This window comes from Elgaria multicarinata, chromosome 2 (assembly GCF_023053635.1).
Source record: "Elgaria multicarinata webbii isolate HBS135686 ecotype San Diego chromosome 2, rElgMul1.1.pri, whole genome shotgun sequence".
NCBI classification, from domain to species: Eukaryota; Metazoa; Chordata; class Lepidosauria; order Squamata; family Anguidae; genus Elgaria; species Elgaria multicarinata.
Genome location: NC_086172.1, coordinates 38,923,119 through 38,951,037, shown reverse-complemented (window position 1 = coordinate 38,951,037; position 27,919 = coordinate 38,923,119). Strand labels below are relative to the sequence as shown.

General features: G+C 38.9%; 1 protein-coding gene across 1 annotated transcript in view; it reads right to left on the bottom strand.

Annotated features, from left to right (window-relative positions):
• Positions 1-27,919, bottom strand: part of TTN (titin) — a 304,366-nt gene that overhangs the window by 85,598 nt on the left and 190,849 nt on the right. Inside the window, exons 148-190 of the mRNA XM_063116312.1 lie at positions 27,687-27,826; positions 26,982-27,108; positions 26,627-26,890; positions 26,250-26,516; positions 25,851-26,114; positions 25,611-25,750; positions 25,361-25,487; positions 24,968-25,234; positions 24,598-24,864; positions 22,641-22,907; positions 22,312-22,451; positions 21,138-21,264; positions 20,099-20,241; positions 18,358-18,481; positions 17,863-18,126; positions 17,468-17,565; positions 15,548-15,716; positions 15,187-15,453; positions 14,451-14,717; positions 14,063-14,341; positions 13,038-13,446; positions 12,810-12,934; positions 12,439-12,705; positions 11,522-11,791; positions 11,014-11,316; positions 10,615-10,917; positions 9,840-10,027; positions 9,237-9,351; positions 8,193-8,477; positions 7,628-7,779; positions 7,356-7,503; positions 6,648-6,825; positions 6,435-6,556; positions 5,860-6,147; positions 5,475-5,771; positions 4,886-5,072; positions 3,633-3,748; positions 3,244-3,543; positions 2,761-3,060; positions 2,558-2,663; positions 938-1,134; positions 544-849; positions 164-442 (exon numbers count right to left, since the gene is read on the bottom strand). Coding sequence (XP_062972382.1) covers positions 164-442; positions 544-849; positions 938-1,134; positions 2,558-2,663; positions 2,761-3,060; positions 3,244-3,543; positions 3,633-3,748; positions 4,886-5,072; positions 5,475-5,771; positions 5,860-6,147; positions 6,435-6,556; positions 6,648-6,825; positions 7,356-7,503; positions 7,628-7,779; positions 8,193-8,477; positions 9,237-9,351; positions 9,840-10,027; positions 10,615-10,917; positions 11,014-11,316; positions 11,522-11,791; positions 12,439-12,705; positions 12,810-12,934; positions 13,038-13,446; positions 14,063-14,341; positions 14,451-14,717; positions 15,187-15,453; positions 15,548-15,716; positions 17,468-17,565; positions 17,863-18,126; positions 18,358-18,481; positions 20,099-20,241; positions 21,138-21,264; positions 22,312-22,451; positions 22,641-22,907; positions 24,598-24,864; positions 24,968-25,234; positions 25,361-25,487; positions 25,611-25,750; positions 25,851-26,114; positions 26,250-26,516; positions 26,627-26,890; positions 26,982-27,108; positions 27,687-27,826 — 9,249 coding nt within the window. The remainder of the gene's footprint in view (positions 1-163; positions 443-543; positions 850-937; positions 1,135-2,557; positions 2,664-2,760; positions 3,061-3,243; positions 3,544-3,632; positions 3,749-4,885; positions 5,073-5,474; positions 5,772-5,859; positions 6,148-6,434; positions 6,557-6,647; positions 6,826-7,355; positions 7,504-7,627; positions 7,780-8,192; positions 8,478-9,236; positions 9,352-9,839; positions 10,028-10,614; positions 10,918-11,013; positions 11,317-11,521; positions 11,792-12,438; positions 12,706-12,809; positions 12,935-13,037; positions 13,447-14,062; positions 14,342-14,450; positions 14,718-15,186; positions 15,454-15,547; positions 15,717-17,467; positions 17,566-17,862; positions 18,127-18,357; positions 18,482-20,098; positions 20,242-21,137; positions 21,265-22,311; positions 22,452-22,640; positions 22,908-24,597; positions 24,865-24,967; positions 25,235-25,360; positions 25,488-25,610; positions 25,751-25,850; positions 26,115-26,249; positions 26,517-26,626; positions 26,891-26,981; positions 27,109-27,686; positions 27,827-27,919) is intronic.

Genomic DNA, 27,919 nt, shown 5'->3' with positions numbered 1-27,919 from the left:
CTCTGTCATTACCAGGATATCTGGGTATTACAGCAAGAAACATCATCTGCATTGGCTTATGTTCACATGTATCTATTAAACAGCCAAGAACTGCGTACCTTGCCACTTAGTCACCATTATGAGTCTAATAAAACTGTTGGCTAATACAAGAAAAATAAATTACCTATCACTTTGACATTGATAGTACCAGTTGTTGAACCCAATTTATTCTCCAAGGTAATAGTGTAAACACCAGCGTCAGCATGGACAGTATTTGTTACTTCCAGCAAGGCAGAAGTGTAATCGCTCTTCATTGTTGTCCGGTCACCTGTTTTAACCTCCTTTCCATTTTTATGCCATGCAATGGTTGGAGATGGAACAGCTCTGAAGGGAACAGGAACACTTAACTTTTCACCTTCAACTACAATAATGTCTTTAGTCTTTAGATCAATAGTCGGATTACCTGTGAGGGAGAGAAAAAAAACCCCAGAAAAATAATTTCAATTAGTGTGCCAAAAGAATGATCATTTATTTTGTGATGGCTTTGAAAAGAAATATACTTACAATCTGGATCTTTGGCTACAACATTTTCTGATATGTCTGATGGTTCACTAGCTCCTATAGCATTGACAGCTCTGACCCTGAGAACATATTCCTTGTCAGGTACAATTCCTTCTTCTGCTTTGTATTTCAAGTCTTTGACTGGCCGAGAATTTATTCTCATCCATTTCTCAGTTCCTGCTTCACAGAGCTCAATATTGTACCCAATGATGGGACTTCCGCCATTTTTCTCTGGTGGTTTCCATGCAATCGAAATGTGTTTTCTGCTTGCATCTGTCACATGCAAGTCGAGAGGAGGTGAAGGAGGGCCTGCCAGAATGGAAAATAAATGTTATTTTCTATTATACGCTTTGGCATAACACACATTTCATTCGTTTTAATTTTCATCGTGACTCACTTGTTGGGTCTTCAATTGCCAGAATATCAGTTGGTTCACTAGGATGACCACATCCAGCCTCATTCTCAGCACGAACCTGGAACTGAACCTCTGTGCCTTCAATGACATCCGTTACTCTGTAATTGCAGTCAGGTCCAGCTGTCTTGCCCGCTTTCACCCAGCGGGTGCCCAGTTTGTCTTTCTTTTCAATAACGTATCTGTGTGAATAATGGGTATTATTATTATTATTATTATTATTATTATTATTATTATTATTATTTGTATCCCGCCCCATAGCCGAAGTTCTCTGGGCGGTTCACATAAAACCATATAACGAAATGAATCAGAGAGACTGAAGTAAAAGCAAATCAAGGAGGACTGTTATTTTTGTATATGACAACAGCAGCCAGACTACTATATGCGCAATATTGGAAAAAGACTCAAGTACCATCAACAGAGGAATGGCTCCTCAAGGTTTTGGAGTTGGCGGAGATAGTGAAACTCATGGCGTTACTAAGACAAAAATCAACCTCATTTGTACTGGACTGGAAACCTCTGATAGAGTATATACAAGAGTTGCAAAAGAATGATCTATTTGTGTGTGGATTTTATATATAATCTGTGGTTTTTACATAATACCGGGCTGGCGAAAGGGAAGTCATTGACAGCCTATGTCTGACATGAAGATTGCCTCAAATGGAATATGGCCTTATATGTTTGGTATATGTATTTTATTAGAAGTAGTGTACTATATTATTAGTCAAGTATGTGATGTTATGTGATTTTTTTTAAAAAATTCTCCCTTTCCCCTTTGTGCTTTGCTTTCTGTAGAAAATAATAAAATTGTTAAAATTAAAAAAACACACAAATCAAGCATTTAGATAAAAAAAATCACTAATGTAATAAATAATATATGCCTATAAGAAACGTAACAAACATTTAAGACAACAACCAGTCCTCCTGCTCCATCATTCCTTCCATGCGCTCAGCTCTGCATACAGAATTCCTATCAGCCTCCATCCAGTGCGCAGAGAGCTGCACATCTGGAATGGCTTGGCATCCACGTTGATGCATGCAGCGGACTGAGAACTGTACCTTTCATTAATATCATTAGCATGTATTCCTTCAAATCATTTGATTATCTTCCCTAGCAAATCAATGCCATTCTTACCACGCCTATTTTTATCTTATAGTTTTCTCAAGCTTACTCTCCTGGATTCAGCTCCTACATTTATTTATTACAAATTAATCCCTTTCTATAGCTTTCCAGTTCAATTAATGAATACCACTCTCATTCTGAGTGAATAAAAATGACCAACTAACCATGTGGTTAATGTGGGAAAGCCTTATCAATTTTTGTGAACCGCCCAGAGAGCTTCGGCTATTGGGCGGTATAAAAATGTAATAAATAAATAAAATAAATAAATAAATTATCACTTAATAAAACTCTCAATCTTTACCACATATTAGAATGCATGTCAGCAAAATATCACACCAGTCTTCTATTAACCCATAGTGTAATGCAAATACATGGTAGAAAACCTTATTATCTAGTACTTTGGTCACTTGCACAGGCAGGCACACACACACACACACACACACACACACACACACACACACGCACACAGATGTCACTCTTACCGTAGAATTGGTCTGCCACCGTCATTCTTAGGTGGTTCCCATTTTAAGTCAACATGTCTCTTCGTCACTTCAACTGGTGTAAGTGCATATGGTGCTCCAGGGGTAGCTAAAATAAATATTATTCATGTTAGGAAAAGCTAAATGTAAAAACAATGGCCTAGTTCTTTGAAACTGAACTCTGAACATGTGCATTGAAAACTTACTGAAGGTGTCTTTAGCAAGAACGGAGTCCTCAATTTCACAGTAGTCACTCTGTCCCACTGCATTTTCTGCAGCAACACGGAATACATACAGAGAGCCTTCTGTCAGTGGTGTCACTGTATATTTGGTGTCCTTTACTGTAGTGTCAACGGTCTGCCAGCCTTTGCGCCGCACGTCTCTCTTTTCAACAATGTAATTTGTAATCGGGGAGCCCCCGTCTCGTTCTGGCACTGTCCATTTAAGGTCTGCAGTGTTTTTAGTGATATTAATGACTTCAAGCCAGCGAGGTGGTGAAGGAGGATCTATAAAGGCATTAAGAAAATGGTTATTATTAAGTTGAACTTGCCAGAGTATTTAACCAGTGGAAAGAAAAATAGGGAGTCCATAAAATAAAGACCCATTGATGAAAATGAAGTAAAAATAAGTCTTTAAAGCTTCCACTGCATACTGAACATGCACCATGGTTGTAACGAAGAGCTACTTACTCAGCCTCTCCTTGCACAACACAGGATCGCTGGGTTCACTGGGTTCACTCTCTCCAGCTTTGTTCACAGCTCGGATTCGGAAAGAGTATTCTTGTTTCTCCATAAGTCCTTTGAGGAAGTGTTCTGTCGTGGGAACTCCGTCAGCCACTCTCACCCACTCATCTGTACCAGTCTTTAACAACTCAATAACATATGACTCAATTTTGGCACCGCCATCATGTTCCGGCTTTGTCCAGTTCAGGAAACATGAGGTCTTAGCAACATCTTTCACCGTTGGTTTTCCAGGAGGCCATGGGGGATCTGGGCATAAATTGAACATTTAGATTGAAATCTCAACGGTAGAACTTGGTTTAAGTTATAAAATTGATCTATGAGAAACATCTACATACCAATGGGATCCTTCACTAAGATTGCATCTGTCGGTTTGCTTGGTTTCCCTGGCCCAGCAAGGTTCTCAGCCAAGACACGGAACTTATACTTCTTGTGGTTTGTAAGACCTTTTACCCTAATAATGATGATGATGATAATGCATTAAATGTATATTTAGTGCTAAATATTATTCAATGCTAACAGTAAACATTTGTATAAACACAAGTGTCTATTGTGTATATGTTAGCCTATGTCATCCCACAGGTACAAAGAAAAAAATATCATCTACTCTCCCGCAATCCAGAGGTTCCTTGTCGGATGCATACATGGTGGTAGGACATGCACCACCACCAAAAATGTAGTTAGTAAACAATTTATACTTGAAGTGCTTAAAATTCGAAGGATTAATCATTCTAATATGATCTGTTAAAAATGGCTTGATGTGTTGAAGCCTTGCTGAAGATCTATGTTCGTAATCTGATCAGTTTCTTTAATCTCTGGGTTTGTAACAGGACAGCAACAAAAATTAATGAAGCAAACAGCTTATTACAAATACTGCCTAACAAAATCTGTGAGCTGCTCACACGTGGAATAGTAAAAGTGCCATTTTGAAGGCAGGCAAGTATAATGTTTGGATGTGAAGCATTCCTATTTAGTCCTACTTAGAGTAGACCTATTGAAATCAATGGAACTTTAGTTAGCAATAACTAAATTAAATCCCATTAATTTCAATGGATCTACTATACGTATGACTAAATCTGGATCCAAACCTCATTTGTATTAGCAGTTCAAATTACTAGGAATGTAAAAAAGGCAGAAGACACTATTAGTCTTCTTTTGAGAAGTTCTGAAATCAACACTAATGCTACAAACAATTGCACTAACACAGAGTCACCCTTTGAAGTCTCAACTCCACTACTGATGCAAGAGTAGCAATTGGTGCTACTACACCAAGGATACCCCATGGCAACCTTCAGTTGCCCTATTCAGTGGCTCCTATATGACATTAGTGGATGGGTATGAACGTGGCAGGGAAAGGATATTCCACTGGCTAATGTGTTCTGAAATGATGAACAGCAAGACAATTATTTCAAGCAATTACAGGAAATTAGTTCTTTATTCTAATATATGATGTTATTGAGCCAAGAATATACAAAAGTGATCTGTTTATTTAAAAACAGGCCTATTTAAAAACAAATGAGTTAATATTCTTCTAAGCCTATTTATCTATTGAAAATCTATTTGTCGACAGTAAGCATATAAATGATCTTACTTGAATGTTGTATCTTTAACTGGTATTTTATTGCATCGTATCCATTTATCTTGATCAGGGTCAAATCGTTCAACCCAGTAACCAGTGATAGGGCTACCACCATCTTCGTCTGGTTCAGCCCAAGTTAATGTTACAGAATCTTTAGTGATCTCAACAGGTTGAACTCGTGTTGGAGGGCCTGGTGGATCTGAACAAAGAAGTAAAACAATAAAAAAATTAGAATCTACATATTTGCCACTTTTGTGTAAATGTAAGAGAACTCGCCTGTAGAAATGTGCCACTTAATGAAATTGCTGCCACATGGAAGCTACCTGAAAATGTCTCTCTATGGCTGCTGCTCCACTTAGCAAGCTGTTCATTTATTTCATTGTCTGTGTACTGGCCTTACCACAAGGCTTATCTCCATACCAGTAGCAACCAGTGCAAGAGACAAGCAACATGATGGGGTGTACGGATCTATGTAGTGAGGAGGTACCTACAAAATTACTTTCCATTTGGAGTGCCTGCCAGACTGAGGTGATTTCCAGGAGCTTCAACGTGGCAGCCATAATGTGACGAGTGGCTCTTGCTGTCAACTGAATGGACTTACCAAATGGATATTTGGCAATGATAGGAATGGACACGGCTGGTTCTCCAACTCCATACATGTTTTCTGCACTGACTCTGAAGATGTATTCTTTATGAGGCGTGAGGTTAGTGACTTTGAAGTTCGTTTCTTTAATAGTGGATGACAGTTTGTGCCATATTTCGCTGTCTGCAGTTCTTTGCTCTAGAACATAGTTTGTGATTCTGGAGCCACCATCATCTCGAGGAGGATTCCAGGTCAAAAAGCAAGATACGCTTGTAATCTCGGATACGTCAAATGCAGCTGGTGGGCCAGGCTTATCTGTGGAAACACGACAAGAGTTTGAACCCTTCCTCTTCAATTAGGAAAACACTGAGAGTTATTTTGGATCAAAGCAAAATTAACATACCTAGAACATTAACCTCAACCACGGCTGTGGCCCGACCACTGGTATTTACAGCTTCAATAATATAGGTGCCACTGTCACTTCTCTTGCTGTCTGTTATGATGACTGTGGAATGGTTCGGTTTGGATTCAATGGATATTCTTTTATCAGGTCTGAGGAGATGTTCAGCCTTTGTCCATGTAATCCGAGGTTCAGGTTTCCCAGTTACTGTGGCTGGCAGCTCTATTTTTGTTCCGGCCTTGACAGTGATTCCAGCAAGCAACTTGACATCTAGGAAAATCTCCGGGGCCTCTGATTTTAGAGAGAATTAAGAGAATATGTCACATACACAACTGCATATTTGATAAATATACATGGGTGTAAAACAAATATACATGGGTGTAAGACAAATATACATGGGTGTAAGACAAATACCAAAGTTTTAAAGCTAACTTACCCAAGCTGGCACTCTCCAGATGTGTGGGATTGCAATAATTCCCTGCCAGCATGGCCAAGGTTGGGGAAGGCAGCTTTAGAAAGTATAAACTAATTCTCAATGTAACTGAAATCAATATTTACCAACTGAAATCAATAATTACCCATTGCATCCACAGCTTGGATGTCATCTGTGGGCTTGCTTGGTTTGCTGGCTCCTTGCCTGTTCAGAGCTTTAACGCGATAAGCATACCATTCCCCTTCCAAAAGCTTTGTTACTTCCATTCTGTTAATTATAAAAACCATTTCAGTTTACAATATTGCTACATGTAACCCTTTAATTTGTGAAACATTTTCTTCCTACTGAAAACCCTTACTTGGTCTCAACAACTGGATCTCCGCAGGGCTCCCATTTGTCAGTGCCGCGTTGGCATTTTTCTACCAGATAACCTTTGATCCGGGAGCCACCATCATATTTAGGCGGTTCCCATGTAAGGAAAATGGACTTCGACGTTGGATTCCTCCATTTAACATTCTCTGGTGGATCAGGCACCGCTGTAAAGGAGGGAAGGGAAGAAGAAAAGAAGATGTAGATGTTCTTATTATCGTGTGACCTACACATTTTTGTACTCTTTACTGCTTTTGCCTCACCATCCCTCCCCCATTGATTTGGATCCAACAGTGCCCTTCCTGGATGGGAAGACACTTTTGATTACGAAAGATGTCAGCCTGATTTCTGCTGATTCCTCCTTCCCATTTCAGCCCTGCAGAGCACATCCCTCACTATTCTGGAGGTTCCCCCAACCCTAAGGACTGGCTTTTCAGAGGATGCAGAGAGCTGCAGTGGAGAAGAGGAGGTGATGCAACCTAAATTCCACTTGCATGTCTTTCTCATTCTGCAAGCAAAATTCCACTTGCATTCAGTTTCTGGAATACTTACCTGAGATGTACACAACCCTTCTTCATTCAAAATCTCTGTGTTGCTTTCTTCCAGCAGGCATATCAATTTATGATACTCAGCATGAGTTAGTACATAAAAAGCAGAAACACAAAACCAGTAAGAATAGCTAACGGAGAAAACTCACTTGCAGGTGCTGACATGTTAACAGGTTCATCAATGTAAGCAGGTTCTCCTGGTCCACATTTGTTGCATGCTGAAACCTTGAACAAGTATTCTTTTCCTTGAGCAAGGTCTGGTATGGTGAACTCTTGGTCAAGGACATTGTCCATAACCTGAAAACATGAGAAGCTCCATTTATTTCCGCAGCATGATAATATTTAATATGATTTTCAGCATTACATGATGAAAACATACATAAACCAAACATGTACTGTATTGAAAAAAGAGATAACATACTTTGATCCATGTTTTACGGCTCACTTCACGTTTTTCAATAACATAGCCAGTCAATGGGCTTCCGCCATCATTTTCAGGTGGTTCCCATGATAGTTGTACTGTGTTCCTAGTTATCTCTCCAACTGTTAGTTCTCTTGGTGCACTTGGGCGAGCTAAAAATGGATTATATATTATATTATAAGACAGCTTTGTACTTAATTTTAATTCTTTGATAAAAGATTTTGGTTTATTAGATTTCAGTCATACTTCTTCCTGATTCTCTTTAAAGACATATTTGCAGTGCTTCCCTATACATGTATAATCAGAAGTCCTATTGTTTTCAATGGAGCTTACTCCCAATAAGCATGGATAGGAAGGCAGTCTGAATTCTTAAAAAAGATGACCTCCCTCATATTATGGAAATTCATAATGAAATGGCACAACGGAAGTTAATTTTTTTTAGTATTATTTATATAGAAAGATCAGTTGCTAAACCAAATTGTATAAACCTGGTCATTTACAAAACACATTATACTGTATGCAATCACTGTACATTAAAATTCATAAAATGTATTTGATTGCTCACCAATGACATTCACATCAATTTCTCCTGAGACTGATGCCACAGGGTTTTTTAATGTCAACTTATAAATGCCTTTATCTGGCCGTTCACTTGGAGTAATAACCAGTTGTGCAAAGGCAGCTGTAGTCTCAATTTTCACCCGGTCACCTTCTTCTAAAACTTTGTCACCTACAGACCATGTGGCGGTTGGTACTGGATACCCAGTGATAGGAACACGTATTTTGAGTGGCTCTGGAACAATAACTTCAAGTCCATCTTTAAATCCACTTAAGTCCATTGTGGGTCCAACTGAAAAACAAGCACAAATTATGCCAATTTGTGTTTCATTCTTTTATTATTTTGTACAACGTCAATAAAACGCAACTGCCCTCAGTGTAATTGCCAATAAGAGCATTATTATAGATGCCTACACAACCTGTTAATCAATTGAGAAAGGGCTGGATCCAGATTTAAACTGGATCAACTGTGTACTTCCAGCACCCGTTCTTCCTATGGCAACCCTTGCAGCTCCCTGAAAATGCAACATAGAATGGGATGAACTGTGATGTGTGGGGTGGGAGGAATTCTCATGGGTGGGGGGACCTTCCGCAAATGGAGCCTTTCCTCTCCTGGAAGGCAGATCCTGGATCCAACCCAAAATAATTTTAATAAATGTTTCATAACGTGATGAAATGGCAATGCAGAAAACTTGTAGGAAGGCTTACTCCAATTTCAATTTGGTACATTTTTAATTGTACCTAGTATATTTGCATACTAGACTGAACTAGGTGCTAACCTCCTTGATTAGCAATGCTTTCTTCAGACAAGTCTTAAATATATTTCCTAACTACTTGGGGCACATTAATGGCTTTCTGCCATTTCAATATAACTGTTTTGTAGTAAGGATGTTTTTAATTTAGATAATCACAGTTGCGATTGGTTTTGGTATCAAACCTGACTTACGAATACATGATAGCATTGTTTTTAATACAGAACATGAATAATCTCAAATACCATGAAGCCACACAACATTTTATTGACGATGCCAGTGAAATGAATTTGACTTACAATGAGGATCATCAGCAGTCAGTGGTCCAATAGCTTCAGCTGGATCTGATACACCAGCAGCATTTTCGGCAGATACTCTATAATAATACTTAGCCAGCGGTGTCAATCCAGTCACCTACAAAGGCAGAGGTAGATATTGTAACTAATTATCCCCATCTGAGGTCCTCCTCCAGGTGCCTACTCCGAGGGAAGCTCGGAGAATGGCAACAAGGGAGAGGACCTTTTCAGTGGTGGCCCCTCAATTATGGAATGAACTCCTCAACGAGGCTCGTCTGGTGCCAACATTGTTATCTTTTCAGCGCCAGGTCAAGACTTTTCTCTTCTCCCAGGCATTTAACAACATTTAATAGCATATGCTGTGTTTTTTAACTGACCCCATAATAGCTGTTTTTAATAGATATTGTCTGCTTTTGTTTGTATTTTATGCTTTTTAATTTTGTATATTTGTTTTTAATGGTCACTGTTTTTAACTTTTGTAAACCGCCCAGAGAACTTCAGCTATGGGGTGGTATAATAATAATAATAATAATAATAATAATAATAATAATAATATAAAAAATCAAAGACTTAATGAGCATTTTACTTCAGAAAATAATGCCCTACCTTGTAAGAAAGACTAGGTGCAAGTTTCGGATTGCAGCGGACCCAGTCGTCCGTTCCCTCCTCACGTCTTTCAATAATGTAGCCCAAAATTGGGCTGCCTCCGTCTTTCAGAGGAGGTTCCCATGTAAGTTTCACAGATTCCTTAGTTTGGTCAGAATGGTCAAGGTTAATGGGAGGACTTGGTCTTTCTGGAAAACATAATAATTCACGTGATTTGAAGATTGCGCACTTCAGGAAGGGGATCCTAACCATAATTCAAAGAGAGAATGACGCAGCTGATCCCTCAAGCCCAGGGTGGCATGGGAAGCTTGAGTTCTTCAAACATAGTATCCCGTGCCCCTGGCAAACTACAGTTTTGAAAGTGAAAGGAGTATCAAAAAGTATTTCATCATGTGACATCCCCCCCCAGCTATTTAAAGAAACAAAAGGCCCTTATATGTCTGTAAGCTATCTTGCTAGAACCTGGCCATAGTTTTTTAATAGATGGATTATGGATTAATATCTATTGATCCTGCCTCATCGGACACTGCGAACATCTAAAGCATTGTCTCCTATTTTAGAGCTTATATGGCACTACTATTGTTCTCACTTTCCGACACTCGTTTGTCTAAAGGACATATATGGTGGTTTCTTAAATCAAAAACACTGAGGTTTTATCCAGATTTTCCAGCCTATCCTAATTTGCCTCATGTCTTTTCTGTGCTCAGATTTTAAGAACAAGTAATATTATCACCAGGTAAAATGGAAAATTTTCTATTATCACCAGCACACTAACCAATTGGATCCATGATCTTGACTGCATGTGTAGAAGCACTAGGTTTGCCAACTCCAACTTGGTTTTGAGCTCTGACTCTGAAAAAGTATTCTTTGTTTTCCACGACATCTGTTATTACTGCAGACAATTCATGCGCTCCTGTGGTCATGGTGGGCTCCCACTTGATTGAACCTCTATCACGCAATTCAATAATGTAGCCCGTAATTGGAGAACCTCCATCGTATTCTGGTGTTTCCCAAGTAAGAGTTGCACTAGATCTGTTTACATCAGGAACTTGTACATTGAGAGGAGGACCTGGGACATCTGCAAGGTGGAAAGAAAATTAAAGATGTACGCTGTTCCTGTTTAAAATAACTTACACATTACTTTCCTCCAAGCATTCTAAATTATTTTTCTTACCAAATCTGCTCTTTGCTTCAACAGGTTTGTCTGTTTCAACTGGCTCGCCGGTACCCACTCTGTTTTTCGCACTCACACGGAAGAGATACTCCACACCTCCCCTTTGAAGACCGGTAACTGTGTATTCACAACTGTCGGCACGATCAGTTGCCAAAATCCAGGTCTTGCGTTTGATGTCACGCCTTTCAACAACATATCCAGTGATTTTACTACCTCCATCACTTTCTGGTTCCTCCCAGGCAAGGCTAACTTCACCATCAAATGTTTCAGTTACTTCCAAGTTCCTAACTGGACCAGGGACATCTGAGATAAAAATGATAAATAATTTACTTAAAACAGAAGTTTTACTTTAACTCTGACATAAATAGTAATAACTCAATGAGGCACATGGATGTGGTTGGCTACTATTTATTTCCTGGTTCATAATACCAGTGCTTTTTCTTTCTAGAGACATATGCAAGCACCTTGGTTACCAGTTGTCATTAGAAAATAAAAATGATGAGCTTACCAATAACTTGTACATTGATGCGTGCTTCAGCTTGGCCATGTTTATTTTTGAGTATAATTTTGTATCTTCCTTTGTGTGATGTCTTTGCTTCATGGATTCTGAAGGTAGTACTTTCAGCTGTTGTATCAACCGTCTGAGTGGGCAGGGCTTCATCTTCCTTAAACCACTCTGCTTCTGCTCGTGGGTAGGCATCATATGGAACAGTCATAGTCAATGGCTGCCCAACATCTACCACAAGGTTCTGATCAGCTGTCTTTATTCTTGGAGCAGCTACGGAAAAACAACAAAAGAGTGTGCATGTTAAATACATTACACAAACTGTGCGTTCAATACAGATTCTGATATAGAAAAGCACAATGAATGTTAAACAACTTTTCAATATTTTGATGTCTAGAGTGGGCCAAAATTATAAGACACAGTTGTATACATCTCACTTTGAACCACAAAGGTCAATGAGGTCTTTTTGTTGCCTCCATTATACATAGATAATCCCTTTGTGCTGAGTAAAGCTGATTTCCCAAACACAGGTGTTACAGAGATAAACTCCATAATAGAAACTACAGAAGTGCATTGCTGATAGGATTTCAATGACAAAGTTAAGATTCAAGCATTCAAGATGACTGATAATGCCTCCACACAGGTATAACAAGTGGTGGGTAGAAATGGAAAAGAAGAGAGAAATGATCGGATTGTGCAAAACAGGACATTCCTTTTCTCCCTGAATGGAATTGCATAGGGCAGTGAGCACCCTAAAAATGTTACATGTTTCTTCATGTAACAATTCTTGTAACAATTCTTCATTATCACTAGAGTGGTAGTAACCTCTGAAATTAACAACCAGAAAATAATAGGGAGAATGTCACATTATTGCTCTAAAGTTTCTTCCCCCTTATTTTTGATAAACTTCAAAGACTTACCTGCCAATTCTAGCTTAGCTCGAGCTTCTTTGTCTTTGGCAATGAATCTATATTCTCCTTGGTCACGCGGCCTTATTTCACAGACTTGCAGCCTATGGACCTTCCCTTCACTCATCATTTGGTGTTTATCTCCCTGAACAATAATCATGTTATTTCTCAACCATTTGACTTCCACCTTATCTTTATTCAATTCAGCAAAGAAGATGACGTCAGAGCCAGGAGCTTCATAAGCATCTTGTGGTGGCCGGATGATCTCCACAGGAATTTCTGGTAGAAATGTTTAAAAAATGTATATTATGTTGAGGTGCTTTTCACCAAAACAAACAAACTGAAAATTGGAGAGAAAGATAAAATAGCAATTGTGAACATACCTTCAACGAACAGCCTTGCTCGGGATCTCCTGTCGTCCACTCCACAAGAATACTCACATTCGTCATCTAGTCTGCAGTCTTTTATAACTAATCGGTGTAAATTTCCATCCTTTTCAAAGAGATACCTTTATATCAGGCGGGAAAAAAGGATTATGTGTTACATTTAGAAACAAAGGTCAATACAGCAACCATCGCATACCAGCACTCGGCGAAAGAAATTGCACCTACTTTTTGCCCTCTTTTATTTCTCGTCCGTTTCTGTACCACTTCACACTCGCTTTCTCTTTGGAAAGCTGGCAAGAAAAGACGGCATCATCAAATTCAGTGACGGTCTGGTCTTGCAAATGCTCAATGAAATCTGTAGGTGCCTCTGTGATGATAAGCTCCGCAACAGACTTGTCTTGGCCAGCAGTGACGGTGTATTCCCCTTCATCGATAAACCCACAATTTTTAATGATAAGTGAATGCTTGTATTTATCCACTTTGTACAAAATGCGGCGGTCAAAGGTGACTTCTTCGCCATTCTTTGTCCACTGGAGGGTTACGTTAAGACGATTCACTTTGCACCAGAATGTGACAGATTTCTTCTCCATGGTTTCAATGTCTTGAAGAGGCTCAATAATTCTGAGATCTTCCTCTATTAAGAGAGTGTTGTTTTTTTAAATGGTTAGTATATATCCTCATCCAAATTTGGACATGTCTAAAAGTCTGCATCACTTAGGCCATGGCTAGACCAGGCCTATATCTTAGGATCATCCTGGGATCACCCGTGTACATCCAAATGACACACAGGGGATCCCAGGAGCAGGCAGGGACGACCCCTCCATTTGTCTGGGATAATCCTTAAGTCTAGCTAATCCCTTAGTTTCCAAAGGGTGAGGAACCTCTTTCAGTCTGAAGGTTGGCTTAAATGTCAGAGAAGCTCTCAGGGGCCACATTCCAGTGGTGGGCAGGGCCAAAGGAAAAGGGGGTGGAGCCAAAGGAAAAGGGGGAGGGGCCAAAAATACAACATCCCCGCCAAACTAGCATATTGTAGCTTACAGCTCCTACTGACATTAATGGAGCCTTAAGACAGGCGTTTCAACTTTTCAGAATGGAGAAAAGTGCACAAACTCTGGGAAACCACCACTTGCCAGTTGGGGAAAAGGAGGTAGGACCAGGGGAAAGGGTCAGAGGGCTGGCTTGGGAACCCAGGATTTCGCCTCCAGGCCTGAGCCTCCCCACTTCTGACTTAGAACATGCAAACAACTTACCAAGTACAGTTAAGTTAGCAGAGGACTTGACATGCTCTCCTCTCTGGTTTGCTAGTGCGACAGTGTAGGTTGCTTGGTCATTCAAATGGGCGTCTCTGATTCTTAGAGTGTAAACTAGATCCTTATGGACCAGGATGTATTTTGCACTATCAAATATTGGTTCATCATCTTTGTACCACTTAGCCTTGGCACCTTCTGTATTAACTTCACAGTTAAAGACAAGCTCTTCTCCTTCTTTAACTTCTTGGTCCTTCAGTGGAATAACAATCCTGAGTTTTTCTGTAATTTGAAAATGTACATGATTTATATATTTTTGTAAGCTTCATACTCAAAAAGAAAAAAAATGACATGCCCACAAATGTACGGAGGAAAATCCCCCAAAACTTACCAATCACTTTCAAGCGTGCTTTGGCTTTGGCATCACCAACCATGGCAGCATAACTTCCCTCATCATCCAGGACAGACTCTTTAATGACCAGAATTCTCTTTTTGCCATCAGATATGATGTCATACTTATCACCAGCTTCAAGAACAGTATCCCCCCTAAGCCACTGTACTTCAAAGGCATCTTTGGATACTGAGCAGACAAATTCTGCCTTTTCTCCTTCAAGTACTTCAACATTCTGGGGTCTGGTAATAAATTCAGCTGCAAGTTCTGAAAAAGATGTGCATTTTGTTTTCAGTTTTCAGGGTGAGGAGAGTCAATTGCTCTATCTAATTGAAAATTAACAGCAAAAGGCGTGCCAGACTAATTCAACATGAGGATGCCCTGGCCTAGATTTGTAGTTTTCCCTATAGAATGAAATCTTTATTGTTGAAAGTGATAAGCCATCACAATTTGACACAATAAAAACAAGTAAAAAGATAAGCTAAAATAAAAAAAGTTAAGTAAGTTAAAAATAGATAATATAGAGTAAAATGAAAATAATGAACACAAATGGAATATAAAGATCAAAATCACATTAACGTACATTAAGAACTCGCGAGTGGGGAACTAGATTTCATACATGCATATTTGCTTAAGATATGGGCCAAAAATCCAAAATGTAACTTCACCATCTACTCAACTGCACCATGTCATCTGGCAGCATCTGTTTGGAAAGACACCAAAGAAAATCTCTTACCGTGAACTTTGAGCTTGCCAGTTGTCCGAGTGCTTGGAAGCCTGCAGCTGTAGGGGCTTGCGTCATCAAGACGAGCGTTATGGATGACCAGAATTCTCTTTCGTCCGTCCGCAATTTGTTCATATCTGCCGCCATCAGGCAACTCCTCATTGCCTTTGAACCAAGTTACTTCTGCATCAGGCTTGGAAACCTCGCAAATCAATTTGACGGTATCTGTTTCGTTTACTTCTATGTTGGGAAGGTTTTTGGTAAAGACAGCTTCCTCCTCTGTACAAAAGAAACGTAGTTGCATTTGATTAGTGCAGAAATCAAGTCATTGCTCTTTTCCATAAAGTGAAAGCAAAACTTGATTTAGTTTTACCTATCACTGTAAGCATGCCCGAGGTTCTGGCTGCCTTTGCTTCACATGTATATTCAGCTTCATCATCAAGTAGACATTTGCTGATAACAAGTATCCTCTGGACGTCTTTAGCAATGATGTCATATTTCTTGCCTTTTCGGATTTCAACACCGTCCCTAAACCACTTTGCCTGTATTCAAAACATTTGACAACATAGCAAATTGGGTAAAATGCAAACACACTGAAATTGTAATATCAAATGAAAACTCACAAAGCTCCCCTCCCCCATGGATTCCTCTGTCATGCCTAATTAATACACACTTAGGGCTCATCTACACCAAGCAGGATGGTATGAAAGTGTGAAAGTGTATATAGTCCACTATGAAAGTGGTATGAAAGCGGTATATAAAAGGCAGGAGCCACACTACTGCTTTATAGCGGTATTGAAGTGCACTGCAGGATCTACACTACTGCTTTATAGTGGTACTGAAGTGCACTGACAACTGTTGGGGCCCAGGACACATCTACACCAAGCAGGATATAGAACTATGAAAGTGGTATATGGTATATGGCAAGTGTCAATGGGCCCCAACAGTTGTCAGTGCACTTCAATACTGCTAGTGTGGCTCCTGCCTTTTATATACCATTTTCATACCACTTTCATAGTGGAATATCCTGTTTGGTGTAGATGAGCCCATACACTTGCTCGTCATTCCAAGATGAACAGAATGTCGTCATGAAGAACCTTGACGGCAGGCCTTCTCCGTAATGGCACCCTCTGGAAAACCCTCCAAATACCCTCGGGAAAACCCTCCCTTGTGCGTTCAGGAGGTGTAAAATATAACATCTTTCAAACACCTCCTGAAAACACATCTTTTTAGATAAGCCTTCGCTGGATTATAACTTTTCCTGGTTTTATGTGACATTTTAATATTTTTTTAGAAAAGTTTTAAATTCTGACTTTGTATATTGTGGTTTTAACTGTTTTAATTGTGCACTGCCCAAAGAGCCTTGGCTGTTGGGCAGTATAAATATGTAATAAATAATAAATAAATAAATTGCACATGCTCCTTTTATATGCTGCATAACTTGTATTTTTATTTTCATTAGGTATTGAGCTCTAAATTAAACCATTTTACTGTAAACGTTCCATAAACATATCAGTTATAGACTAAGATTTATAATTATAGGCTTCTTCTTCTTCTTCTTCTTCTTCTTCTTCTTCTTCTTCTTCTTCTTCTTGCCTTTATTTTGTTAACTTTATTAACAAAATAAAATAAAATGTCATATTAAAAAAAAAATCTTCTGGTCAAGATGGGGAAAACATCCCATTTTGACTGGAGCTATTGGCTTGAAGCCAGAGGAGCCTCTGAGCATACAAAGTGGTTCTGAATGTGTTTGTGTATGATTTTTCCACAAAGCAGCAGCCCATTGTATGCAGAGAGTGCCCGACGTTCAGGGGTTTTCTGCAGGATATGGGATATTGCTGCCGGAAAGCCCTGAAAAGCCCTTGTGCATGAGTGGAAACATACATCTCTGGATCCAAGCTACTAGATCCACTGCTGTATAACTGAAGGAAAATATGTAGACTGAGTAAATTTAATGTTCGTACCAAATTTGTGTATTTTATTTTAATTAGAAAAATTCAAATAAAATACACAACATTTAAAAAACAAACAAAATAGGTAACAGAATGATGGAGAGAAAGAAAGCAGGAATGGGGCTTTGGTCAACAATAATTGTCTACAAGCAAGGTCCAGTGATGATCTGCTGGTTTGAGCCAGACACAGCTTTCACCTTCAAAATGCTTTGCACATTCACAAGGGCTAGAACATTACTGTTTAAGATGAGACAGAAGGGATTTCTGATAGGTGCAGCAAATACTGTGTGATTCTATACAAAACCTAAAGGGCAAATATTAGAAACGTGAACATTACAGACCTTAACAGTTGGTCGGGAAATTTCACATTCAAACCGAGCAACTTCCTTTTCTTTAACTTCAAGATCATGAAGAGGCTTTGTAAACTCGACATGAAGTGCTAAAAGAAAAATAAATATATATTTGAAGATTAACATTGATGTATTAAAGTAAATGCTTGTAACTAAGGTCGTTATGATTTATTGACAATCATAGATGAACAACAACAAAAATCAAAATAGTTCCTTTTTGGGGGGGGAGGATGAAGGAAAAAGCCCCACCCACTCAGCTGGATGACTGTTCACTTCATTGTATCATCACATGGAGCCACTTGTTTGAATAAGTGACATGCCCACCTATTGGGGAATTACACAAGCAAGCATCAAGTTCTTTGTATGGAAATTATAAGTAGACTTACGTTCAACATTCAGGAAACAAGAGGTCTTGAAATCTTTAGCATCACAGGTGTATGTTTTAGCATCATCCAGTGTGCAGCCATGAATGATAAGTTTTCTGACTCTGCCATCCGCAATGATATCGTATTTCTTTGTTTTGTGAATTTCCGTGCCATTCTTGAACCATTTCACTGGTGCATCTCTGGACAGTTCACACTCCAATACTGCAGTGGCTTCTTCCTCTACGGTCTGGTCCTCAAGAGGTTTGGTAAACTCAACAGGTGGTTCTGAGGGAAAAACAACAACACATGTCATAGAGGTGTTGCAGGCTTCATGTTTTCCCCTCCAGAGACTGATTCGCTAGCTATCAACTTGATCTTTTAAAGAATGAAATATGGCCAGAATTATAGTCATTATGTTAGGTGTAAAAAGTACTTCAACCAAGCACTTTCTCTGGTCCAGATCAGTATGCTGTAGTATATTGCTAACGGAGTAAATTGTTGTTCCAGAAAGTTTACCTTTTACAAAAAGATTTGCTTTCGTTTTGAAATCCTTTGCAGTCAAAGTGACTTCTCCAGCATCAGTTAGCTTCACATCCCTGAGAACAAGGGTGTGAACTCTTCCTTCAGCACGGGGTACAACCTGAGAGAGCGAGAGAGAGAGCACATTATGCAGAGCAGATTTGGTAATTAACTACACTGCAACTTTATCTTAAATATTTGGGTTAGCATATCTTCAATTCAAAGAGTATCCTGCATCCATCCATGCATTTCCTGATTTCCTGTTCCAGTTGCACCTCTTCATGCTGCACATGCAGCCACTCCCCAAAGGTTCCCAGAGTTTTGTTGAATGGCACATTGGCGTTGGTCCAGGGAAGCTGGGGGAATGAATCCAACTCCAGATCCCCCTGCCAAACAGCTGATTGTTGGAACTGCAGCCTTTTGCAAAGGACTCTGTGTGATCAATCTGTTGTTCAATTAAAAAGAGAGAACTCCGCTGACAGGACCTGTTTGCACCACAGCTCCCCATCCAGCTGAGGGGAAATGTGCAGATGTACTCCTAGCTGGGTTGGGACAGGAGTGCTGTAAACTTCATTCTTTGTATTATCATAAACCCATTTACATTTTTGTACAGAAATAAAATATAAAACCTTGTAAACTGCTAAAATAAAAGGAGAAGTACTCCTGATGAATAAGTTCCCATTTAACAAGCATACAGTATATATCTGTCCTATACAATTGTTGGTGATACTGTGTTAATTTCTGACTTGATATGATTGTTCTGTTTTATAGGATTGATCTGGGCTTTTATTGACTGGCATTTTATTGTAATTGTATTTTTAATTTTTAAAAATCTGTTCATCCCCCAGAGAACTCTGGTTATTGGGTGGCTAATAAATTAAATAAACAGACATATAACCACAACAACAATAATAACAATAACAACAACAACAACAACAACACAATAATGTATTTCACACATGGATATTCATCTATCTATTTACTGGCCATTCCATAGAAGTTTTAATCTAATATATGGGAATAAACTGTTTTCTTTAATCTGGAAATGCTACTGAAAAATTATAAACTTTCATTAACTAGGCCTTCATTTTAACATGTAGATTTATATTTTCCTTTGAAAATAAAAACATACTTCTATTATTAACAGGCTAACTATCTTAACCAGAGGATCTAACAAATCAGGCATCAAAATAATATTTAATTGAATGCAACTTGTGCTTGCTATTACTTGTAATATATGGCTTGATACGAAATCATTTCCAATATTCAATTAATTGTATTCCGGGCTGTTCACATCTTAGTGCTAACAGCACACTTGACTAAGGGTTAAAAATAGAAGGTGAGAAATGCTCAGCCGGCAGTTCTACCCAGAAAGTTATCTGGAAGTCTGCTTAAATGCCTGAAATGGAATTTCAATCTCCTTAATCCCCTTATATGCAGAACTGGATTCCAGCTCTACATTCAGAAGAGAGAAAGAATCAGGAAATACAAATGATCATAAACTTTGCTAGAACTATCAGAATGCTCCCTATCCCTACATCAGCAAATCCCATTCTTGTTGCCTCTTAGCTTGAGACCTTTTATCTTCCTTCGTCTAGCGTCAACTTCTTTTATTAAAAAATACTTTTCAAATGATATTTAAGCCTCTAACAATGTCTACTTAGAAATAAGGAGGAGGAGAAAGACCTGCAGACAGATGGGGAAGGGGTAGGGGAAAAGGAAATATTGTCTTCTGTACCTTGTCACTGGGTTCCAATTTCTGTCCTTTCAAGAACCACTCCACTACAATTCCCTCATAGGAGAGCTCACATTCGAAGGTTGCCGTTTCTCCAGCCGTCACAGTTACATCCTTTAGAGGCCTCAGGAGGCCAATGACACGTGCTTGACGAAAAGAAGAAATCATCTTCAGATTAGCCACTTGCGCCCCTTATTAACTGCCATCATGGCTTTCCCCAAGAGAGAAAGAGGGAGTATGGTTGTACTGAGGCTATTTAAATTCCCTGGCTAGATCACGGCCCTTGGGGTTCTCACGGGGAGGGCTGGTCACTGAAGATCCCTTTTCGCAGAGCCTGTCCCTTCGAAACGAAAAGGTCAGCAAGAACGTTGCTCTGCATCTGTCTCCTTGCCAAACCCTGCATACCTCGCTCTAGATAAGGCATGTGCCTTCTAAAATAGCAAGAGCTACGATTGGATAGTGAGACAAGTGGTCACCAACTGTGGAGGGTGTCCCTGTCTGTCAGGCCACTAGCACTTTCCACAAATGTCAGCATGGTGTTATCTCTCAAATCTTAAACCTGAAATGCCAAGCACCGCAAATAGTTCATTTGCAGTAATTTAAATTTCATAACAACAGATTATGCAAGGCCATCTGTCAATCGTACTGGGATATATAGATATAGATAGATAGATATTTTCTAATCATCTAATTAATTAATCAAAACTCTTTTTATAATAGTGACTTTATCTCATGATTTAACAAGGAAAAAATTCAAAATCAATTAGAAGCATCAAATGGGATTACCTATTTAACTAATTAACTAATTAATAAAAAAACTTCATATAATAGGGAGAACCGGCATAACTAAGTTAACAAAACTGAATCACCCCTATGCCCACCCTAGGCTCATCCGATTGGCTCTCCTCCTCATTCACCATCCCATTCATATCCCTAGGATAACAACAGTCTGTGGTAGAGCACAACGCCAACTTGTTTCACTTTAGCCCAGCTACTGATGTGACTCCACATAGTCTTAAAGGTACACTTGTAAGACACTTACGTTTCACCCGAAGGTGAGCACTCGATTTGGCGTTGGCTGCTTGGAAGTCCACACCACCAGCCTGGTTCAAGCGCACATTGTAGAGTGTAACACAGTGCCTTTTCCCTTCCTCCTTAATCTCACAGTCCTTCCAAACAGAAAAGAAATACAAAACAATGTACAGTGCTTGATTTTAACAGCGACAGTTCTCAATTATTTGAGGATAAAGGAGCTACTGTTTTCTTTCACAATTGCCCATTGACTGACTATCACTTGCTTTGTCAGCATTCATATTATCAGTCCCTGGGGGTTTAAAATGGTAGCAGAAATTTGTTCCTGTCTGTGTTCTCCTTTGGGAAAAAAGGATTATCCTAGATGCAGCTGTTTTGAAACCATCCTGCTACCATCCTGGGTGTGTGAATACTGAGGCCTCAGCTAGATCTACCTGGTCTAGCGTGACAGACGGGTGAAGATCTTGCGATATCTTTATCGCAAGATCTCTCTCTTTGTTTACACGCGGCGCGCGATGATCTCGGAAGGAGAGGACATTGCGCCCGCCATTTTGTTTTATTTTTTGTTAAAGGAGCAGAGCGCACAAACGCTCGTGTGCAAAAGGTAAGGTTTTTATTTTACATGATTTTTCCCGCCAATTTGTCCCTGTTTCTCTGCTTCACAGTGCCAGGATCAGCAGTTTTAAATATGTCTCTAAGAAACCAAGTGCCATCTTGACTATATTTTAAAATATATTTTAAAATAACTTTCTATTAAACTGATGTATGATGGTACTTTAATTCCCACCTCTACATATGATTACATATAATACAATCTCAGATTCCATGTATAGTATAATCTAACTTAAAATAGTGAAAAATGAAACGTGGGACTTTCAAAGTAAGTCCTAGATAAAGACAGGAGCTTGGATCTAAACATTCTGCACATGAGAGGGTTGATAAGTTTATTCCCCTCTGCATCCCCCTTGGTCTGGAGGGTCTTCCTATCCTCTGCAACTCTCTGAAGTCAGTTTTCAGGGAATGGCTGCAGATGAAGCCTCACCTCCGTTCTCCACACATGGAAATTGTCAAACAGCAAGATAGCAGAGTCCAAGCCAGTTTTTGTATTACAATTCTAGAAAATATCTTTCTGAACATATATGTAACAAACAAATGTGATTATTAGTTTTAGAAATATTGCTTACAGCTGACTGAGTCAAGGGCTCTCCGTTCAGTTTCCAGTTGGCATGAATATCTTCCTCAGAGATTTCCGTATCGAAACGGGCAGTCTCTGTCTCAAATATTTCCACACTGTACAGGGGACGTACAATCTTAATATCACGGTCTGTAAAGGAAAACCAACAATCACCTAATGTCATTCGCTTTTATTACAAGATGGGTAGGCAGTGTTTAACAACAGAAGGATTGAGAACGTAGACATTTATTTAGAAGATTTATGTCCCACCTTTTAATTGAATGATTCTCAAGGAGGCTCAAAATGGACTGTAAAAAAAAATCAATAAGACGAACTTGCCTTCAATGTTGAGCTTGCCGGAAGTCTGGTCAGTACCACAATCACAGGTATATTGACCAATGTCTTTCTTCAAGGCTTTCTTGAGGATAAGCATTCGTTTCTTGCCATCGGCCTTGATAATAGCATTCTTAGATGGAGTTATTTCTTGTCCGTCTTTAAACCATTTTACCGGAGCATCTGCTTTGCTAATTTCACATTGCAAAATGACTTCATCTTTTTCCACAGCGGTGTAATCTTGAAGTTTTCCAGTAAAATAAGGATCCCCCTCTGCAAGTCAAGGTGAATATGTGACATTCTAAGTATTATCCATGTATCCAAAAGTTGTAGGAACTTACACAAGCCAGCTTAAAGATTTTTTCTCCTTTCTAGCAGCAGGGTTTTGTTTTTGTTTTTTTTGAATGTGTGTATGTGTGTGTTTCCTAATATACCAAGAAAGCTTTCTAAAAGTAAAATTAACAACCTGAACAAAAGAAATCCTAGTTATTCAGAAAAATGCTAATTTTGCTTTTAGCAAACTTTCTCATCATAGACCTAAAAGAAATAAGTTTCAAGGGTGTTCCACAAAGTAGTCATTTATTTATTATTTTGTTTGTTTAAGAGATTTAGTCATTTATTATTTTGTTTATTTAAGAGATTTATAGCCCGCTTTTCCATTTAGTAAGAAAAAAAATCCAGAAAGTGGCTTACAAGGAGTTGAAACAAACAGAGACAATACAACATCCAAAAATGTACAATAGGAATACTGCTGCAATAGAACAAAACTAAAACAAGAATAAAATAACAGCACAAAATAAAATACAGCAGAGCTATACAGAGATCTAAAAGCTATTGTTGATTAGTAAAAGCTCAGGAAAACAGGACAATCTTAGCCCAGTGGCGAAATGACAAATAATAAGCAAAACAATTTGGAATAGGACCTCAGCAGATGGGACCATTGGTCCATCTAGCTCAATATTTTCTATACCAAGTGTAAAGAACTCTTTAGGACTCTTTAAAGATTTAGAGAGGAATCTTTTCTAGCCCTGCCTGAAGATGCTTTTGTGTGCAAAGCAAGGGCTGAACTAGGGCTGAACTCCACCAATAGACAAGCTTGAAAAGGTGGCCAAATGGTCCCAGACCATTTGGGTCTTTATAAGTAAGGACCAACACTGTGAATTATGCCTGGAAAGATACTGACAGCCAATGTTAATGTGATATGCTAGCACTTATGCCATTTAAGGGACATGGAATTATATGGACAATCAAGCAGTTCATCCCAATTGAAATCAAAAGGTAATCAGGAACAGCTGAAGTCAGTGGGGCAAAATTAGTTTAAGTTCAAATACATTGGTGGAAGAGATCTGTGGCCTAATAATTAGTATGAAGAACTGTTTATGCAGCATAAAGTAACTCCAAATAATTGTAGTGAGGAGCTAATTAATACAGCAATCTATGGGGTTCATAAATCATCTGTATTCCTCTTATGGAAAATACGGTAACCAAGATGCTAAAAAGCTAAGTTACCCATTTTGGCCACATATTGAACTAGTCTTGAACTAAAAAAATATGTAACAGTGTACAAGTTAGGTAACATCTACAATGGAAGAATAAAGCAAAGCCCCCACCTCCAACAAAGAAATAACAAAAGACATGGCCATCTATTAGAGCACAACAACTACTAGCAGTCAGCCCTCAAAAGTTTTCTGAAAGAGAGCTTCAAAAAGATAGTAAAGTAAAGGCCACATGGACCTCCCTTACAAGAGAGTTCCTAAGAACTGGAGCTGGAATCAAGAAGAATTTAGCCTGTCCAAAAAATGGACTCTGGAACAGGTCATCCTCAGAAGATCTCAAGAGCTGCCCAAAGGAGCAAGGGGGTTCTTATGGAAAGAGTTTGCATGCATGGCATCATGCTTATACTTCTGGAAGAGATTTTATCTAAGAAGATCCTTTATATAAATCAAACTCAGGTCACACATACCAAGAACAGTGAGTTTAGCTTCACACGATTTCCCCATGGCTTCCACTTTGATCTGAGATGTATCATCAATAGTGAGATCTTTAAACGTGAGCGTATGGAATTTGCCATCATCCTTCATTGAAACAACCTTGGTGGTATGGAGCCGTTGGTCATTCTTATACCAGATGACAGGGATATTGTCATGGGATAGTTCCACGGTGAAAACAGCAGTTTCGCGCTCCTTTGCTGTCACATCCTTGAGAGGAGTAATGAATTCAAGACGAATGCCTAAATCATAAAAGTATCTTATTAAAGTTAGATCGTGATGAATAAAGTGATATAAATATGAAAACCAAACATACTGTCAGCACAACCTGTGGTACAAACAAACCTTCAATGATCAACTTTGCACTTGTTCGTTTATCTTCAGCTTCAAACATATATTTAGCTTCATCCTCAAAAGCCACACTCTTAATGACAAGGGCATGCTTTGTGCCTTCTGATAGGATTTCAAACTTCTCATCTCCTGGGATCTCTTGGGTTCCTTTCAACCAACGGAAAGTCTTCGGTTCTCTTGATACTTCACATTCAAACTTAGCTTCATCCTTCTCAAAGACTTTGACATCGCTGAGTGGAGTTATGAAGATGAGAGGTAGTTCTGAAACCAAATCAGGTAATAAAGAGTATTAGATATTAATTTCTATCGACTACTCCAGCTATGGACTTTTCCCCCCTAGTGGATAAGAAACTTTTGGGCTTAGAGTTGTCATCTTCTCAAGCCTACCTTTGACTTTCAGATTAGCAGCACTTTTAGCGTTTGCAGCCTGGAAGGACACCTCTCCTGTCATATCCAATTTGCAGTTATAAAGGATAAGGACATGCTTCTTTCCATCTTGAATCATTTCACAATCCTGGTTTTTATTAGTGGGAAAAATAACAATTTTGGCCTAATCACTCACTCATTCTCTACAACTTTGTAAACAAACAAACAAAACGTTTACTATCTTTTGGGTTTTTTCTTGAAGAAGACTTACAGGTGAAGCGGTTAAAGTTTCTCCCTTTAACTTCCAAATTGCTTGAACATCAGGCTCAGAGATTTCAACCTCAAACCGTGCTGTTTCACCAACAAATACTTCCACTCCGTACAGAGGACGCTCTACTTTTATTAATCGAGCTGAAAACAAATATATGTGTATAGATCTTAGATTTCCTGCCTTGATCAGTAAGTGCAACAGATCGTGAAGAAGTCCTATTGAAGGAGGACAATAACTTACCCTCAGTCTTAACTTCAGAATTTGTCTTGTCAGTTCCACAGTTACATTCATAATTGCCCTTATCAGCATCTGATACTTTTTTAATTTTTAATATGCGGCGCTTGCCATCAGTCTTGATGGAGATTTTCTTGGAAGCTACAAGTTCCTCACCATCTTTATACCACTTCACTGGCACATCTTTGCTAAGTTCACACTCCAGAATGATATCATCTTTCTCAGTGGCAGTATAGTCTTGCAATTTCACAGTGAAGTATGGATCAGCCTCTATAAGATATGGGTTGTGGATGAAGTCATTAATTTTTTGAAGAGATTAGTAACTACAGCGAACACGAAGACTGAAATACATAAAGATAAATACATACGGAGACAAGTAGTAACAGTACGTAACAAACATATTACCTAAAACCTTCAGGTGTGCCTCAGTGTGTAGTGTCTTAACTTGTGCCTTGATCTCAGAGATGTCATCAAGTGTCACTTCGCTTATTTCTAATTTGTGTTTCTTCCCTTCGGCAGAAATATGAACTGTTCTGCTATTGTGGAGTTTCTTGTCATTTTTAAACCAGGTCACTGGCATATCTTCATGAGAAAGTTCAAATTCAAAGTGAGCTGTTTCTCCTTCCTTCACTGTCTGATCTTGGAGTGGGGAGATAAACTTCAGCCTGACACCTGAAACAGAGCAAATGACAATGAATGCCATACAGTCATGGCAGATGGTATCTCCAGATTATTGATTCTTGTAATTTTTATGCTGTAATTCTTCACAGTAATAAACTTGCCTTCTACAAACAGTCTTGCTGTGGTTTTCTTCCCTTCGACTTCAGCAGTGTACTGTCCTTCATCATCAAACTGAGAATCATTGATCACGAGTATGTGTTTCTTTCCATCTGCAATGATGTCAAATTTGTCTCCAACTTTGATTATGTCACTGCCTTTAGACCACATTACGTTGGCTTCCCTGGTGAGCACGCATTCAAACCTTGCCTGCCGCCTCTCTGGTACAGTCACATCTTTCAATGGCACGGCAAAGTCAAGCTCAATTTCTGCAGATGAAGAGAACAAATTATTTTTTCAAGTCCACAATGGGAGTAGTGTCTGAGGTAATATAAAACACCTTTTAGTAAAACAACCTACCTTTCACTGTCAGGATAGCTGCAGTAACTGCATTCAATGCTTGATAAAGAACTTCTCCAGCCTGGTCTAACTTGACTTTGTGTAAGGTTAAGAAGCGTTTTCCTCCTTCAGCTTTGATCTCACAAGTCTGGAAAAATATGATGTATTTTGTGGTAAGGAAAGTGGAATTCTTATCACAATATGCTCTTGTCCCTCTGAGCTAAAAAAAAAGGCTTGGGATTTCCTACAGCAGTCAGTAATTATCACTCTAACATTCTGACACAAAAAATATTCGAAACAAAAAATATTCTTAAAATCACTGTAAAAATGCATGTGATGTGCTGTAATTGGTTGTTTATGTTGTGTGAAGACATGATTCAGCTTTGAACCACTTACTGACTTGATTTTATATCTTTCCTTAAGTTATCATGCAGAACCAGCCTTAACTAACATCATTCAAACAACACTGTGGCCCTGTTCAGCCAACACACTAAACCATGAAGGTTAAGTGTTTTGAGCTAAACATTATGACTGAGCATACTATGTGAACCATGACTTAGTGTGTCACGTGAACCATTCCCAACCATGGTGTGGCTACATAACCACAGTTTAAACATGTTCACTAATCACTTGCTGAAAAAGGATTAGCGGCCTAACCATGTCTTAGTGTGTTGTCTGAACAGGCCCTGTATTTAAATTCATGAAGTCTTAAATACAGATTCTTACAGGTGAAGGCCGGAGTAGTTCTCCTTTCAATTTCCATTCTCCAGGGATATCGTCTTCAGAAATCTCAGTGTCAAAGTTTGCTGTTTCTTTTTCATAAATAGTAACATCTTCCAGGGGTTTAAGCAGCTCAACTTCACGATCTGGCATTTTAAAATGAATGAATAACAACAGATGCTATCAATGAAACATCTTGCAGTCTTCAGTGTTTATTTTCACCTGTATCAGGTGAAACC